At 39.8% G+C, this 15,872-nt stretch overlaps 1 protein-coding gene across 9 annotated transcripts in view; it reads left to right on the top strand.

Moving 5' to 3' along the window:
* Window positions 1-15,872, top strand: part of shep (alan shepard) — a 584,228-nt gene that overhangs the window by 365,704 nt on the left and 202,652 nt on the right. For all 9 annotated transcript variants that reach the window (XM_065234643.1, XM_065234647.1, XM_065234646.1 and 6 more), the window contains exon 2: window positions 12,848-13,087. In XM_065234643.1, coding sequence (XP_065090715.1) covers window positions 12,848-13,087 — 240 coding nt within the window. The remainder of the gene's footprint in view (window positions 1-12,847; window positions 13,088-15,872) is intronic.

Genomic DNA, 15,872 nt, shown 5'->3' with positions numbered 1-15,872 from the left:
ACAGAAAACAAGATCGACGGAAAACAAATCAAGAAAAAACAAAATTCATCCATAGCTGTCGCAATTTGACTCTTGAATTCACTCCTCAATAAATCCTCGTATTTTCAATCATATTCACAAGAATTTGTATAATTTTCTCTCTATTCCCTTAAACATTCCGTTGAATTGTCTCTCATGATTCCCTTGGTATATTCTTTAGAATTTAGAGAGCTTGGTATTCTCTTAAAAAATCCTCAGAATTATTTTAAAATTGTATTCGAAAAAAATGAGACACAGTCATTCATTTGTAACTTCCCTTGTCTGTGGATCTGTGGATGGGTCAAATGAGTCAGCCCTTCACCACATCTGGCACTATTAACGGGAAAATTTTGCAAGGATGAATGCCTCCAGATGGACCTCCTGCCCTTCCTGAAGTCCTACGGAAGCCAGGCGCTGTTTTGGCCGGATTTGGCATCTTCCCATTACGCCCAACCAGTATTAGACTGGTTCAAAAACAACAATGTAACTCTAACTTTAATTAACCCATCGAACACGCCGGAACTTCAAGGCCAAACTTCGCAAAACCCCTACGGTGTTTGTTACTTATGCAACGAATAGAAAGGTCAGCTCCGAAATTTTGAACGAATTGAATATGTGTTGCGTTAAGTTTTCCTAAAAGTTCACGTGATTTAGTATACAATCTTTAACTTTCAATGTTTTTGACTTACGGTTTGTAATTTACTATCGTTTTCTTTTAAACCGGAATTGAATCTATTTCTACTGGACTTTAGAAATCCAAAATTTAATCAATGTATAAATTATTCGAATAATTAACTTTAGCTAACAAATTTACAGTGTGTTTACAATGATTAACGATAAGCCAAGCGAAGGAGATGCAGATAATTTCTAGAATAATAAATTTCATGTTAATTAGCACTTCAATAAGAGAATAATTTAGCTTATACATTTAGAAAGCATTTTTCGAAATTTTATCACATCAGTTTGGTCCTCTCGATGACTTCTATATGTTATGTTACCCTTTGTTTTTCCCATGATCTGCTTCTGTCAACTGTCGACCAATCTGTTGGTACAGCACGGTTGATTTGGATGTGTGCTCATCGACGAGGGGTGTTCGCAACAGTGCTGAAAAATGAACTGGATTTGAAGAAAGAGAGCTTGAAATTGTCGAAACAAGTTGGCTCCACCATTGCCCAAAATCTAATGAGCAGCGAATGGCAAAATTGCCAAAAAAAATCCCAAAATTGCATTGGAATTGGCCTCAGATTTCAAGAATTTCTTTTTTTTTTCCTTGATTTGTTTTCCGTCGATTTTGTTTTCCGTGCTGAGCACCAATGCTACCGACGCCAGAGAGGCAGCTCCCTACCTATCGACCCATCAACTCATGAACCGGGGACCAACGGCTTAACTTCCCTTCCGAAGGAAGGCATGATAAGAGCTGTTATGCCTCAGAACATCCCGGCAGCTCCGACTGGGATTGAACCTAGGCTTGCTGAGGTGAGATGTAATCACGCTTACCATTACACTACCGGCACCGCTAAGAACTTCTTAAAAATCCATGGAAGTTCTTCTCCAAAATTCCTTGGGGTTTCTCTTAGAATTTCCTTGAAATTATCTTCGTAATTTCCTTACAAATCTCCCCCTGACATTCTTATTGGAAATCTCTTGGAAGTCTCTTCATAATTCCCCTGGACTACTATTCAGAACTACCTTTGTATTCTCCTGAGAATTTCTTTGAAGTCCTCCCGGAAATTCCAAGAAATTACACTCTTAATTTTCATGAATCTTTAACATTAGAATTCGATTCGCTTGGAATTATTATCGGCATTATCAAGCAACTCAGCCCTCATAATTCACTTTGATGGATTGATTAACATTTAAGAGATTTACAGCCGTAGCTTGGGTTGTTTCTGGAAAAGAGTGAGAAGGCGTCAAACGAGGCCTCCTCAGACGTGTAGTTCTCTGATCTCGTCCCTGATTTTTTTTTTTGTTATCAAATTTGGTTTTTTGAATCCTCTAGAACGCTCTTTACAGTCGCGATAAGATGGTCTTCAAAACTAACTTAGAATCCACCTTTAACTCTCCCAACAATTTTCTTAAAATTCTTCTTGAAATTGCCTTGTAGTTTTAGTCCAATTTTCGTGAAATTTATCACAGAATTTCTCAAGACTTATCCCTATTAGAATAATTATCATGCCTCATTCTCAATAATCTTAAAAAAAGTGACCTTGCCACAGAAATTTCTAAATTTTCATTTGTGCCACAATCATGAGCATGTTTCTTCTTTTAAGAGATTTTCAAAACACAATTTATCACTTTCCACTTCAAAAGCCTATTTTACACTTGGAACTTAATTTGTTAATTGATTTATTTGATAAGTCTCAACCGAATTAACTTTACAGAGTCGAGGATTCTTGTTCACTATTCAATACATCTTTAAACTATAGTCAAAAAGTACAACACAATAAACATTTTATCTTCCGCTATCTAATAAGCCTCCTCCACCAGAACGGGAGCCGTTTCCAGTGGTTTCATTGTATGATAGATTCGCCAACGGAGGTCAGAGCGCTTCCATTGCAGCAATGGACGCAAAACGTGGTCAGCACTCACACATTCATCATGAAACCATTACTTTCCAAAGTCGACGACGCATCGACTGAACGAACTGCTGATGAAGAACAATGAAGAGGACCACACAATGGTTGCTTCCGAGTAAACAGACCATTGCGTGACACACATTGAGAGTGGTGTGCTTCTGTCGACAGCCGAGTGAACACTCACATGGAACTTTGAGAATTGCTATTCTGTAGCCGAATAATTTTTCAAATCTGCAAACCGTTGAAAGTCCCAAAACTCCGACAGTATAAACCCTAAATGAAATGTCATGCAGTTGTCAAAATGGTCTAAAATCGCAAAAATAATCAAATTAATCGTTGAAATTACCTGAGGCAAAAAATGCCAAAATTAGGCTACAAAACGCAGAAGATACACAACTCGCCTTAAACAGCACCATCGATATAAAGTTATCTGGAAACACATCAAAAGCTGTCATAATGTATAGTTATATAGAGGAAATGTCTCTAATGTTGGCCTACGGCTCTAAGATTGGGCCCATCGCTAAAAATCTGCTATTTATCAAGATGAACGCGTTATTGGGACGTTACTAATGGATATTTTTGGTTACTATTGAAAATTTAGTCGATTGCTGTATGGGCCCATAAAAACCATAAAAAACAAATATGGTAAATGGCTCTAATGCTGGCCTATGGATCTAAGATTGGGCCCAGCGTCAAAAATCTGCTATTTATCAATTTATCTAGATGAACGCGTTATTGGGACGTTACTAATGGATATTTTTGGTTGCTATTGAAAATTTAGTCGATTGCTGTATGGGCCCAAATTAGGGGCATTTAGGCTGACATTACATCCATTTCCCCTACAATGTTTTTCGATTCAAATTTTTTTCTCTGTTCGGGACCTAACACCACTGCGGCCAGTAATTTTTTAAATAGTATTTAATTGAAAGGTCCCGCTATTTATACCCTTCGGAGTGTCGAAACACCATTCAAAGGCGCGTTCCTTTGTCAGTCAAAATTGGATTCCTTAGCAACAAAATTAAGCAATGACACCGATAATTAGCATGCATCAGAACCCTAGTCTTAATGACTTCAAACTAGGGAATAACGAATAGAAGATTAGGAATTGTTTCAAGATCATCCTCGGTGGATAATTGTCACTATCAACAAGGCATAAAAAGTAACAAGGACTAAGATGTGTTCCTTTGATTACTGAAAAATCCTTTTCCCCTAGTTTGAAGTAGTCAGGACCAGAAATCGGTGGTAGATCTTACATCCCGTAACGTACCACGAAAAGGTGATCTACCCACGTTACCGGGCAGTTGCTATGTTGTATTTTTAATTTTCTTTCATTTAATATCTTGATCTTTGGACCCAGTGGTTCAAAAGTTATGTATCTTTGAAAAAAATGCATTGAAATGGTCACACTAATCATAAGGAATAGGATAGGATAAGGAACTAAACTACCATTTTTGACGAAATTTGAGAACCACTATATCGTTTTGCTATGGAATGGCTGATATAATAGCTTAAAGCACACACCAAATGACCTTGAAAACGATTAAATGGTTAAAGAAAACACTTAAACAACTTAAATTTCCAGGCCATCTTGAGACGCTGTCTCAAAATTATCTAAAAGATGCCCGTCTTAAAAATACTATAATATTATAAACGCCAAAATAGTAAAAACAATGTTTTAGACCTCCCTTCCTCCGCGTAAACAATCGTCCATTCAAATTAGTACAACGACGCCCTATACGTTCTCTGAATAAAGCGCAGGGTTTCAAGTTTGTAACACTTTTTTGTATTTCAAAATTTCCATACAAATTTTATCGTTTATATTTTTCATATAATGAATCTATTTTTCTCTGCAACTTTGTCTCATCAGAAGTGATGTTTTCGTGTTACAATTAATTGAAAAACGTTAATCCTATATCAAAAAATTATGTAAAATGTCATGCTAATCGAAGAAGGTCGACTCCGATCGATTCGTTATTTGGTCCAAGAAGTAAATACAGCTTTAGAGACCATTTTTCCGCAATCCACTGTTAACCGTCCACCTCCGTATTCCCTTTCCCTATTATAACTCCTGCCTTCCTTACCTAATTACGAACGAAGAAATTAATTTTCCACCTTATCAGATTGTTGTGTTCGCCTTGATAATCCTTACTTTGCCCGAAACTGAAATTGCCTTAAGCTGTGACCTTTGACCAAAAACCTCTTTCATCATCATCACCACATTTTTGCACACCCGAGCAACGACGATGACAAAGTTGGATTTTTCCAAACAAATCTCCTTCCGGAAAAGGGCTTTGCTTTGCTCTCTCTATAGTTCTAAAACACCCCCCGAAGAATGTGACAAATTCGGTGGAACACGACGTGGTACCACACCTGACGGACGGCTTATTCTTACTTGTTTACTTCGGCTTTAGCCTAACCTCTCTCGCTCGTTTGTTTGCGAAACGAGAAAAGAAAGTATGGGACACCGGAGAAAACAATTTACGACTCGAGAAAATTTTCCTTTGATACCTAAAAAAAATCGTAAGTGTCTTCTTTTGCTTCCTTTTACAAAGTCTTTTTCGTTGCCGCGGACGACTTTTGGTGATCAACAGAATATAAATGGCACATCAAATATCTTAAAATTGATTTGTTGTTTTCCTGAAATTGCAAAACTTTCCATATCAGATTGATGTAATCTTCAGATTCCCGACTTCATTCAAGCTTTTGCATCCTGAGAAAACTTTTATCAACTTTCTACGGAGATCGCATTCCGTGATCTCGCTCAGTGCCTTTAGGAATCACAACAGATCCGTTTCGAGTCGCTTGGAATAGAAAGCGCCGCCCACCCATATATTTTTTCCCCGCTTCGCTCTCACCTAAACCTATTCACACAAAACATTAGGAAAATTGGCAAACAGCCCTCCGGAAATTGGGTGTCGTGTCAACAAAAGCTCCGGTAAACGAGGTGCCGCCGCACTGCTGATGGCTGATGGCGACGGGCGGGAGCGCGGCGGATGTTTGGAAAAGTCGGAGCACCGGCTGCATCATGGGAGGAATTTATTACGAGCTCAACTTTGTTGCTGCTCTGGTTGCGGTTGGTGAACTCGCCGCAACCTTTCAACTCTGCCGGCCAGCTGCCTGCCGCTTTTGTTGTTGTTGTTGTTGTTGATTGTGGTGGTGGTGATGATGATTACCGATGTCTGTTTGTGTTTCGGTGTTCAATGTTGGGAAAGTTTGAAACAATGTTGCGGCTTCCGCGTGATTCTGTTTTTGGTTTTGCTATTGAAACATTTCTGCGAAGCCATAGCTGGGGGAGCTGGGAGGATTCGTAGATTAGTAGCGGGTTGTTGTATCGCGACTAAGTTGATGCAATTGGCCAGTTTGATCTTCATACTTTAGATAACGTTAAAGATGCATCTAATGACTGGTAATATTTTTTGGATGGATCCTCCTAAAGATTTTTTCAAGGAAAAAAAAACTTCTAGATAGGTGTGTGTCTGTGTTCAAGACGTGTTTCTTGGCAACCACTGAACCTAAGTGGGCGCAACTACCACCAAATGAAAGGTATCATGGTACCATTAAACCGGTCAATTAGTTCTGGAGATGTGGACAGGAAAAGATCCGAAAAATATGAATTTTGGGAACTAAGTTGTATTTCTCGGCAGCCACTGAACCGAATTGGACACAACATCCACCAAATGAAAGGTTTCATGATCCCATACTTATAGAATCGGTTTACTGAAGAGAGGTCCGGAGATATACAAGGATTTAGGGAACTGTCGTGTTTCTCGACAACTACTGAACCGAATTGTGCACAACAACTACCAAACGCTATTTTTGGAACAAATATTTTTGGAACAGGTCAACTGGTTCCGGAGATATGACCGGAACATGATCCGGTTTGTATGGGCTATGAGACTAAATCCGTAAAGCGAATAAAACCCATCACATCACACCTGCAATGAGAATTCAAAATCCAGTTCAATGATAGTCATTTGAAGTGCCCAGGGCCACGCTGTTCACTTCAGGCCAAGTTTTAGGAATTCATCTATGAAATCCAAGCATATGAGCATTCTTGGTGCAACTTTTCTTAGTAAGAAGGGTCAGACTTCACCACAGGTTTTTTACTCGCTAGTTTCTTTGAACTTCTTCCAAAATTTTCAACCGATTTCCCCTGGAAGATTCTCCCGATTTTTTCCCGAAGTTTCTCCCGACATCTTCCAGAATTCATTTGGGCATGTGTCAGTCTTCTGGATTTCTTACGGTAGCTTCTTCTGACTTCCCCACGATTTTTTTTTTTTGACAGGCTGTCACTCAAAACTCTTCTGGATTATGTAGAAAGCTTTTCCGACATTTTCCAGAAGCTTTGTCTGCTTTATCTCATATTATTTTTTTTTTCCAGTTTCCTTCTTCCTCAGTAAGCTTTTCCAACTTTAGGAAGCTTTATTTTTTGATTCTCGTAGATTTTCTTTTTCAAATTCATGAGGAAGCTTCTCCAAACTTCCTCGAAAATACGTTTGAACCTAAAACTGAAGGTTCGCTGGAAGTTGTAACTGAGTTTTTTCCACATTCCTCGGAAAATTTTTGCGACTTCGCCTGGAATTGTTTTCTCAATTCCTTTAAGTAGTTTTTCTGGCTTTCCCTGAAAGTGATTTACAATTTTCCTCAGAAGTTTTTCGCTCAGAAATGTTTTCAGACATCTTTCGAAAGTTTCTTTCAATTCCCCACGGAAGTTTCTCCCGACATCCTCAAAAAGAATGCTTGCCTTATGCTGAAATGAATTTCTGTCTTCCTTCGGAAGTCTACGCGATTTATTTTGGTTCGTCTTTTCCCGGAACCTTATTCAGGCCTATCACGGAAGTTCGTTAATCGGAATTTTCACCAATTTCCACCATAAGTTTCTTCAGAAGTTTATTTCTGTTTCGTCCGGATATTTCTTTCAACTTTTCGCAGAAGCATCTAACAAAATCATACGGAAGTTGTTTTTTTTTACTTTCCCACAAAAACACATAACAAATTTCCCAGAAATGATTTCCTGGGTGATGTGATCTATTGTTTAGGGCAAATTATATTGAGCATGGCTTTTCTAAAAAAAAACTATCAATTTCCCGAGGAACCAAACCAGACTCCCGGGAATCGGGAAATGTTATTTTTGGTAAATTTCCCGGGAAATCACGGGTCGGAAACACTAATTCTGAGGAAATTTAAAAGATAGCATTGTGTGAGAAATTCAACGATTGGTCATTTACTGCTAAACTAAGCATGTGACATTATCATTTCCGTGACATTCTTATGCTTATGCAGTGTCTTTTAGAATGCGCAGCACCTTCGTGGACAAGCTCACTGATCTCATGCACGCTTTTAGGGCAGTACAACCTCCATAAAGTAAGCGGGATTTTAAAATCATGATGTTGAGCGCAAAATTATATTCTAGACTATGACTCAGTAGACCCTTAAAAAAGTTCAAACTGTCACAGAAAGTCCTTTTGTCCTGTGTAATTTGAAGTGATTTCTAAAGAGAGTTCCAGGGAGTTCCGCGAAAAATACCAAGGGTGTCCAGTTTTGGAAAGACAATCCCAGAAGAATGCTATGACCATTCCGAGGATATAAGAGATAATTCTGAGCAGAATTCAAAGACTGTTGGATCGTAGTGAGCTATTAAAATACGGTGTTGAAGCACTGGCTAGAGCGCTGCACTGGGTAATTTCCAAGATTTGGGAGGAGGAGATATTACCGCAGGAGTGGATGGAAGGTGTCGTATGCCCAATCTACAAAAAGGGCGACAAGTTGGATTGCTGCAACTACCGCGCGATCACACTGCTGAGCGCCGCCTACAAGGTACTCTCAATTTGCAAGAGAGTTCGTGGGGCAATACCAGGCGGGATTCATGGGTGCCCGCGCTACCATGGACCAAGTTTTCGCGATTTGGCAGGTTCTGCAGAAATGCCGCGAATACAACGTGTCCACACATCATTTGTTCATCGATTTGAAATCCACATACGGCACAATCGATTGAGATCAGCTATGACAGATTATGCACCAGTACGGATTTCCGGGTAAACTGACACGATTGGTCAAGGCGACGATGGATCGAGTGATGTGCGTTGTTCGAGTATCGGGGACACTCTCGAGTCCCTTTGAATCTCGAAGGGAGTTACTGCAAGGTGAGGGACTTTCGTGCCTGCTATTCAACATCGCGTTAGAAGGTGTGATCAGAAGAGCTGGGATAGACACGAGTGGCATGAACTTCAGGAAGTCCATCCAGATTCTTGTCTTCGCCGATGACATTGACATCATGGCACGGAACTTTGAGACGACGGCGGAAACGTACATCAGACTGAAGGCTAAGCTAGGCGGATTGGACTTGCCATCAACGCATCAAAGACAAAATACATGAAAGGAAGAGGTACTAGGGAAGACAATGTTAGCCTCCCACCCCGAGTTCAGATTGACGGTGACGAAATCGAGGTGGTCGATGAGTTCGTGTATTTGGGCTCACTGGTGACCGTTGAAAATGATACCAGTAGAGAAATTCAAAGACACATTATGGCAGGGAATCGTGTCTACTTTGGACTCCAGAGGACGCTCCGGTCGAATAAAATTCTCCGCCGCACGAAGTTGACTGTCTACAAGACGCTGATTAGACCGGTGGTCTTCTACGGCCACGAGACTTGGACTATGCTCGTGGAGGACCAACGGTGTTTTCAAACGGAAGGTGTTGCGTACCATCTACGGTGGACTGCAGATGGATGACGGAACGTGGAGGAGGCGAATGAACCACGAATTGCACCAGCTGCTGCCATCCATCGTCCACATTGCAAAAATTGGGCGACTACGGTGTGCTGGGCACGTCGTAAGAATGCCGCACGACGACCCAGTGAAAATGGTTCTAGAAAGCGACCCAACAGGAACAAGAAGAAGAGGCGTGCTGCGGGCAAGGGTGATCGACCAAGTAGAAGGCGACCTGCGGACCCTTCGCAGACTACGAGGCTGGCGTAGTGTGGCCATGGATCGAGTAGAGTGGAGACGACTTCTTCGGACAGCAGAGGACAACAAGGCCTTAGCCTGATTGGTAAGGTAGGGTAAGGATCGTAGTACATTAGATCGATGATGATCGTGGGGGTTTTGCCATCCCTTTTGCTTTCGTGTATGCGCTGCTCAATGGAGACCGTCTTGCAAAATTCATTACTTCTCGAAGGTAATTGGAAATAACTTGAGTCGTCTTCTACAATAAACTTGGCAGAGCCCGGTACCGATGGTGCGATCCAACAAGACAATTTTCAGGTGAATCATGGGAGAAATAAATCGAATTTTAAAAGTAGTCAGGAGGCTTCAGTAAATTTTTAGACGAATCACTGGAAATTCGAACAGAAGCTGATGAATTCCATGAATTTTTGGAGTGTTCTGCAGAGAATTTCTGGATTGTTATAGATAAAATCAAGTGACTCCCTGTGAGAAGCTCGAGCTTTCAAATTTATTATAGATGAATTCTGAAACGAACTCTGTGAAGGGAAATGATTCTAAAGGATATTATTGAGAACATTCGAAAAAAATCCTGCAAAACGAATTTTCATGTTAGTTAAAATATAGATAAATTTTGATATTGTTTTTTAGTAATGGCGCATTAAACTTCAATCACATTCGGTTTTATGATTTATTTAAATGTATAAAGTACAATCGGGAAAATCTACAAAATTCCGGGAAATTGCTAATCTAGATTTGCTGTTCACCACCCAAATAACATTTCTGGTTTTATGAAGGTTCTGTAGACCATGATTTAGACTTGTAGAATGCTATAAAACCTTGATAAAACTTGCAATGTTGCTTGGGCTTGGTTCTGAAAATGGTTCCAACTAATTCTTTAAGTTAAATTTTTCACTTTTGTAGATTTGGCCTAATGACCCGTTTAATCGGCTTTATTGGTATTTGACCTAATGGCCTTCACCCATTTAATAATATTTGAGCAGGGTAAATTATGGTTTCGGCACCCATTGACTGTTTTCGGCAACCGAAATTGAAACGTTAATTTCACTGTATTTTCCCATCAAAACTCTTCGCTGAATGTATTCAACAGATTTCTTACCCTTTCAACTTCAATTTGATTACATTTTTACGACTTAGCAATCCTGTTATGCCAGATTTTTCTTTAAATGAAATATACACTCCACAAAATACGGCTGATTTCGAGTTGCCGATAGTAGAACAGCTGGTTAACACGCACTTCAAATGGAAATGGTGCAGAAGAAAAAGAGACTGCCGACAATAGTCACACTCACCTGAGAAGTTTGGAGCGTTGTAAAAACGTGTTCAATTGATAGAACAGCAAGCAGCAGATAAATGTCAATAAACAAACCCGTCAAATATGTGTGTGACGCTGAAAAATAGCTAATAGAAGGTCGGACTCTGCTCAGATTGACGAGAATACGTAAATTCCCCTATATGAATATTTTTTATCAAATTCACCTTCTTGCATGCTTGGCATGCACAGTTGTACACACCAACTACTCATTTGTTAATAACTTTTCACTCAGTTGTTGAAATTTGTTTTTCTTTAAAGTAATTGATAGATTAGGATAATAGTTTACTATAGATATGCAAAAAGTAGGTAAATCTTAACATTTGAATCAACACCAATAAATTTTTATACTTTAAGTCCTAGATGTGCAGCGAGCATTTCTCACTTCATTTTTACAACGCAAAAACAAATACAGTGTATTACTTGAACTAAAATCTACTTTTCTTTACGTATCTATAAAAAGCTTAAACTCTATTCTATCGACTGCTTCAAACAGAACTATGTTTTGTCATTTGTGTGCAAAGTTATTAGCAAATGAGCAGTTCGTGACAAAAACTGTGTATGCCAAGCATGCCTTCTTGAACCTGTTATTTGTTTCAATCTTTATCAGCTATACTCAATATATTGTCTCAGAGAAGCAGCATGGAACACTAGTAGAGGCTTGTCAAACGACTTCAAATCGCATGACATTTCCAAAATCCTATGAATTCTTAGAAATCATCGAATTAAATCGCCTTTCTTGAAGAATGCAATTTTTGATTTAATCGCGCCTTCATCCGTGCTCCATCACAAGCACTCTTCCGGTTTCACAAATCGCCATAATCGATCTCTGTTCTCTTCGGTTCCATAAAGCTCCCACAGGCTAGCTCGCAAGTTCCACGGGACCATTCTCCCGGCCAAAAACCCACTAATTTCCCAAACCATTATTGAAACCATTCTCGTACTTCCAAAACACTCATAAAAGTGGAATTGCGCAAAAGCGCACTCATCCGCTAACCACCACTTGTGAAGCTGGAAAACGGGAGTCGGACATTGCATCTCCCCTTTCCACCACCACCTTCCATATTTCCTTCACTGCATCCAACCAACGACGAAAAAAAAAAAAAGTCAAAATCCTCATGAAATGTTTCTGGTGGCACACTCGGTGGTGAATCCAAAACCAACCTCCGTGAGTTGCAGCAGCGTGAGAGGGCCATAAATTTGGTGCTACCTACCCCAGCCAACAATTGTTGTAGCACACTTGACACAATGGCGGAAATTCGTTTCCTGTGTTATCCGTAAAACAAAAATTATTATTTGAAGCTGTGGTGTGAGGGCGATGCGGTCATTGTGAATTTGGCAGACTTTTTGTTGTTGTCCAGAAGCCACCACCAATGGCTACGGCTCGTAAATGTGACGATGATTTACGTACTTCGAGTGTATGTGTGTGTGTGACCCCAGGAAATGCTTGCAGCTAATTACAGCTTTGGGTTGAAGAAGTCAAGGATTACTTGGAGCTTAAAATTTTGTGAAATTGATTGGATTCCGAAAACTGGTTCCCAAATCAACAATATTGGTCCAAATCAATTTTAAAACGTTAGGAATTAGGTGGTACCGCTGCATTCATCAGGCGCACGAATGAAAAAAAAAACAAGATTTATTTGCACTTCACACCATTCGATGCACCATTATTGTAGTTTGTTGGCTGGACAGTCTACTGGTTAGAACCCCACCAGCGACCGCCGGCAAAAGCGGAGTGAAAAACAATTAAAATTAAAATCAAATAACTTGGCTGTCGTTCCGCACCAGTGGACAAAAGTTGCGCAATAAACCAAACTAAATAAAACAAAAACTAAAAATCATTCGAGAAAAAACGGTTCTGCCTGCCTGCCTAACATATTTGGGTTAATCTATTTTCCAATTGTGCGAGAATGTGTTGGTTGTGAGTTGAGTTTCTAACCATTTCTCTCTGTATTTTCTCTCTCTCACCTTATAACAGGGCAGCACGACAGCAGCGCCTCGGAGCGCCTACCCTGGAGCACCACCGCCCTCGCAGGCCACACTAAAGGGTTCCCAGCGACCCGCTATGACTAGTCCAGCCGGCGGAATCCCCGGTGGCCCCTACAGAGGAACCGCAGGCTACGGCTACGCACCGACACAGCAGGCGACCTACCGGTACTCGGCCCCGCTGGCGGCGCAACCGGCGTATGCGACCTACACACCACACACCACTACCACGGTAAGTACCAGCTTTGGGTTTATCTCAATATGTCGGATTTTTTTTTATCCTATTCTGCAAATGCAAACAAGACTTCTGTAGGACAACCGCAATTCAACCGGGTTCGATGCGAACTAATTCCGAAGGGATCAAATCCGCCAATCAGGGGTTGGATTTTTTTTCGACATCCCTGGGCTTAGAGCAACATTGTGCTAGTCGCACAATAGACACATTCATGCATCGGTTGAGAGCAGGCGAAAGCTCGCTTGGAAGAAGAAGAAATCCATACTTTTCAAGGCACAGCCGGCCACCATCATATGACGTTCATCAAAAACGTCTTCCGTTTTTGCTATTTTACGGTTGTATGGCCTTTTTTGGCGTTTAAAAAAATGTTTTGGCATTTTTAAGTGCTTTTAAAGCCATTTTAGTTTTACAAAGATTATTGTCAGGTTTTGAGACCGGTTTGGCATTTAAGGTAATTTTCCCCTTTTTATAATTTTTCAGGCATTTTGGCGATTTCAAAGTCATGTTGACGATTCTGGTCATTTTGGCGTTTGCAAGGTAATTTGAGGGACTTCAGGCAGTTGTAGCGTTTTAAGGACATTATGGCGTTACGCCATTTTTCAATTGAAGGACATTTTATCAGTTATAAAAGTATATTACGAATCAAGAACATGTTAGATATGCTGCTTATACACGAGCATTTTGCTGATTGAGGTGATCATGTAGCAGGAATATTTTCTCGTCCGAAAACAGAATTTCACAATCACCGTGCCGCTGGAGCAGCTTATCACGAGTTCCCTTTTTGCGTTCATGATTACCACGAGTCTCAAACGAATGAAAATTCAAAACGAACTTGCAAGCCGACATGAATGACTACTCACCCTGTAAATATTCTAATAGATCTCCATTTTTTAAACTAAGGGACTTGTACAAGTTTCACAGTTCCTCTCAGCAGGCCTGGGTTCAATCCCGGTCGGCGCCGCCGGGATGTTCTGAGGCATATCATCTCTGATCACGCCTAAATCCGTGGTAAATCCGAAGTAAATCCGTTGGTCCCCGGTTCATGAGTTGATGGGTCGATCGGTAGGGTCCAGGTGTAGGAGCTGCCTACTTGGCGTCGGTAGCATTGGTGCTCAGCATGGAAAAAAGATCGACGGAAAACAAATCAAGGAAAAAACAAAGTTTCACAGCTTTAATGAATGAATATAAAGAGAATATCCAAGAAAATCAAGGCATTATCTCATTCAGAAGAGAATTACCAAGGGAAACCATGATGTCTACTACCTGAAAATCATGGAAAACTTGGAATCTTTAGAAAATTTTATTTACGTAGAAAAATCCTGGAATTCTCACGGAATTTCCAAATACCTTTATCAAGCAAATCTTAATAATAGAATATATTGAAGTACACTAACCTTCGCAGAAATTTTGAAATATTTCATAATCAATGTTTTTCAATACAAAATCCCAATTATTTAATATCTCTATGCTTTTCTAAAAAAAGTGTTTTAATTACCTTTCATTTCATAGGGGCTCTAATGTTGGCATATGGATCTAAGATTGGGCCCATCGATAAAAATCTGCTATTTATAAATTTTATGTAGATGAAATCGTCATTGGACGGTATTCATGGATATTTTTGGTCGCCTTTGAAAATTTAGTCGATTCCTGAATTAATGTATGGGCCCAAATTAGGGGCATTTAGGCCGATATTACATCCATTTCCCCTAATTTGATTTTTTGAAATCTCAGTGGTTCAAAAGATATGAATTTAAAAAAAAAATCATTTATGTAAAAGATTGATTTTTTGGACCGCCTTAAAATGGAAATGACAAAATAAAAATACAAGTCTAATATTTTGCGCTGAGGAACAAAACTACCAATTTTTACGAAATTATGAGAACCACTATATCGTTTTGCTATGGAATGGCTAAATATATAATAAACTTTATCTTGCTCATTTTTTACTCTTACTCTTAAACACAATAATTCTGGAGTGAGTTTATCGTCAGTAACAACATGAATTGTTAGGCTTGAATTGCGTTTTTAAGGCTGTTCTACATGGATAATTTGTACAGATTTTAAAGTTAAATTGTTTTTTGAATCCTCGGACTGGTAACAAAGCCAAACTACGATGTTCCCTTCAAAGTGGTTAAACCAAACGCCATACATGGGAGTCTGGTGGGCCAAACATACATCCAGGATCTATTGTATTTTACACCAACGGCTCGAAGATGGGTGAAGATACTGGAGCTGGGGTCTTTGGCTCTGGAGTCAGTAAAATTATACCAATAAGACATAGTCCCACAGTATTTCAAGCAGAAATTCAAGCAATCGTAGAATGTGCAAACACCTGTCTAACAAGAAAATACAGGTTTGCCAAGATCTATATATTCTCGGATGGCCAAGCTGCTCTTAATGCGCTCACATGTCGATCGAAGCTAGTGTGGGAATGTATTCTTCCCTTAAAACAATTGGCCGTAAGTAACGAAGTCATATGATACTGGGTGCCCAGCCCATTAAAGGAAATGAAAATGCCGACAGTCTAGCAAGACGAGCTTCTGCATCGAACTTCATCGGTCCGGTACCATTTTGTAGGGTTCCTGAGTGTACTATAAGGATTGGAATGTGATGAACTAGCCTACGGCTATAAATCACAAAAATAAAGGGAAAAAAATAAGGATTGGAACTAAAAAGTTGGGAAACGTCCTTAGTAGAATCCAACTGGAACGCCACAGATGTATCCAGACAGGCGAAAAGATTTATAAGACCAAGTGCAGCAAAAGCCCGGATTTTGCTTAAT

This window comes from Ochlerotatus camptorhynchus, unplaced genomic scaffold (genome assembly GCF_037179485.1).
Source record: "Ochlerotatus camptorhynchus isolate MF236.1 unplaced genomic scaffold, CSIRO-AGI_Acam_v1.1 ptg000434l, whole genome shotgun sequence".
NCBI classification, from domain to species: Eukaryota; Metazoa; Arthropoda; class Insecta; order Diptera; family Culicidae; genus Ochlerotatus; species Ochlerotatus camptorhynchus.
The sequence above is the reverse complement of the archived record's forward strand: the minus strand, read 5'-3'. Positions and strand labels throughout refer to the sequence as shown.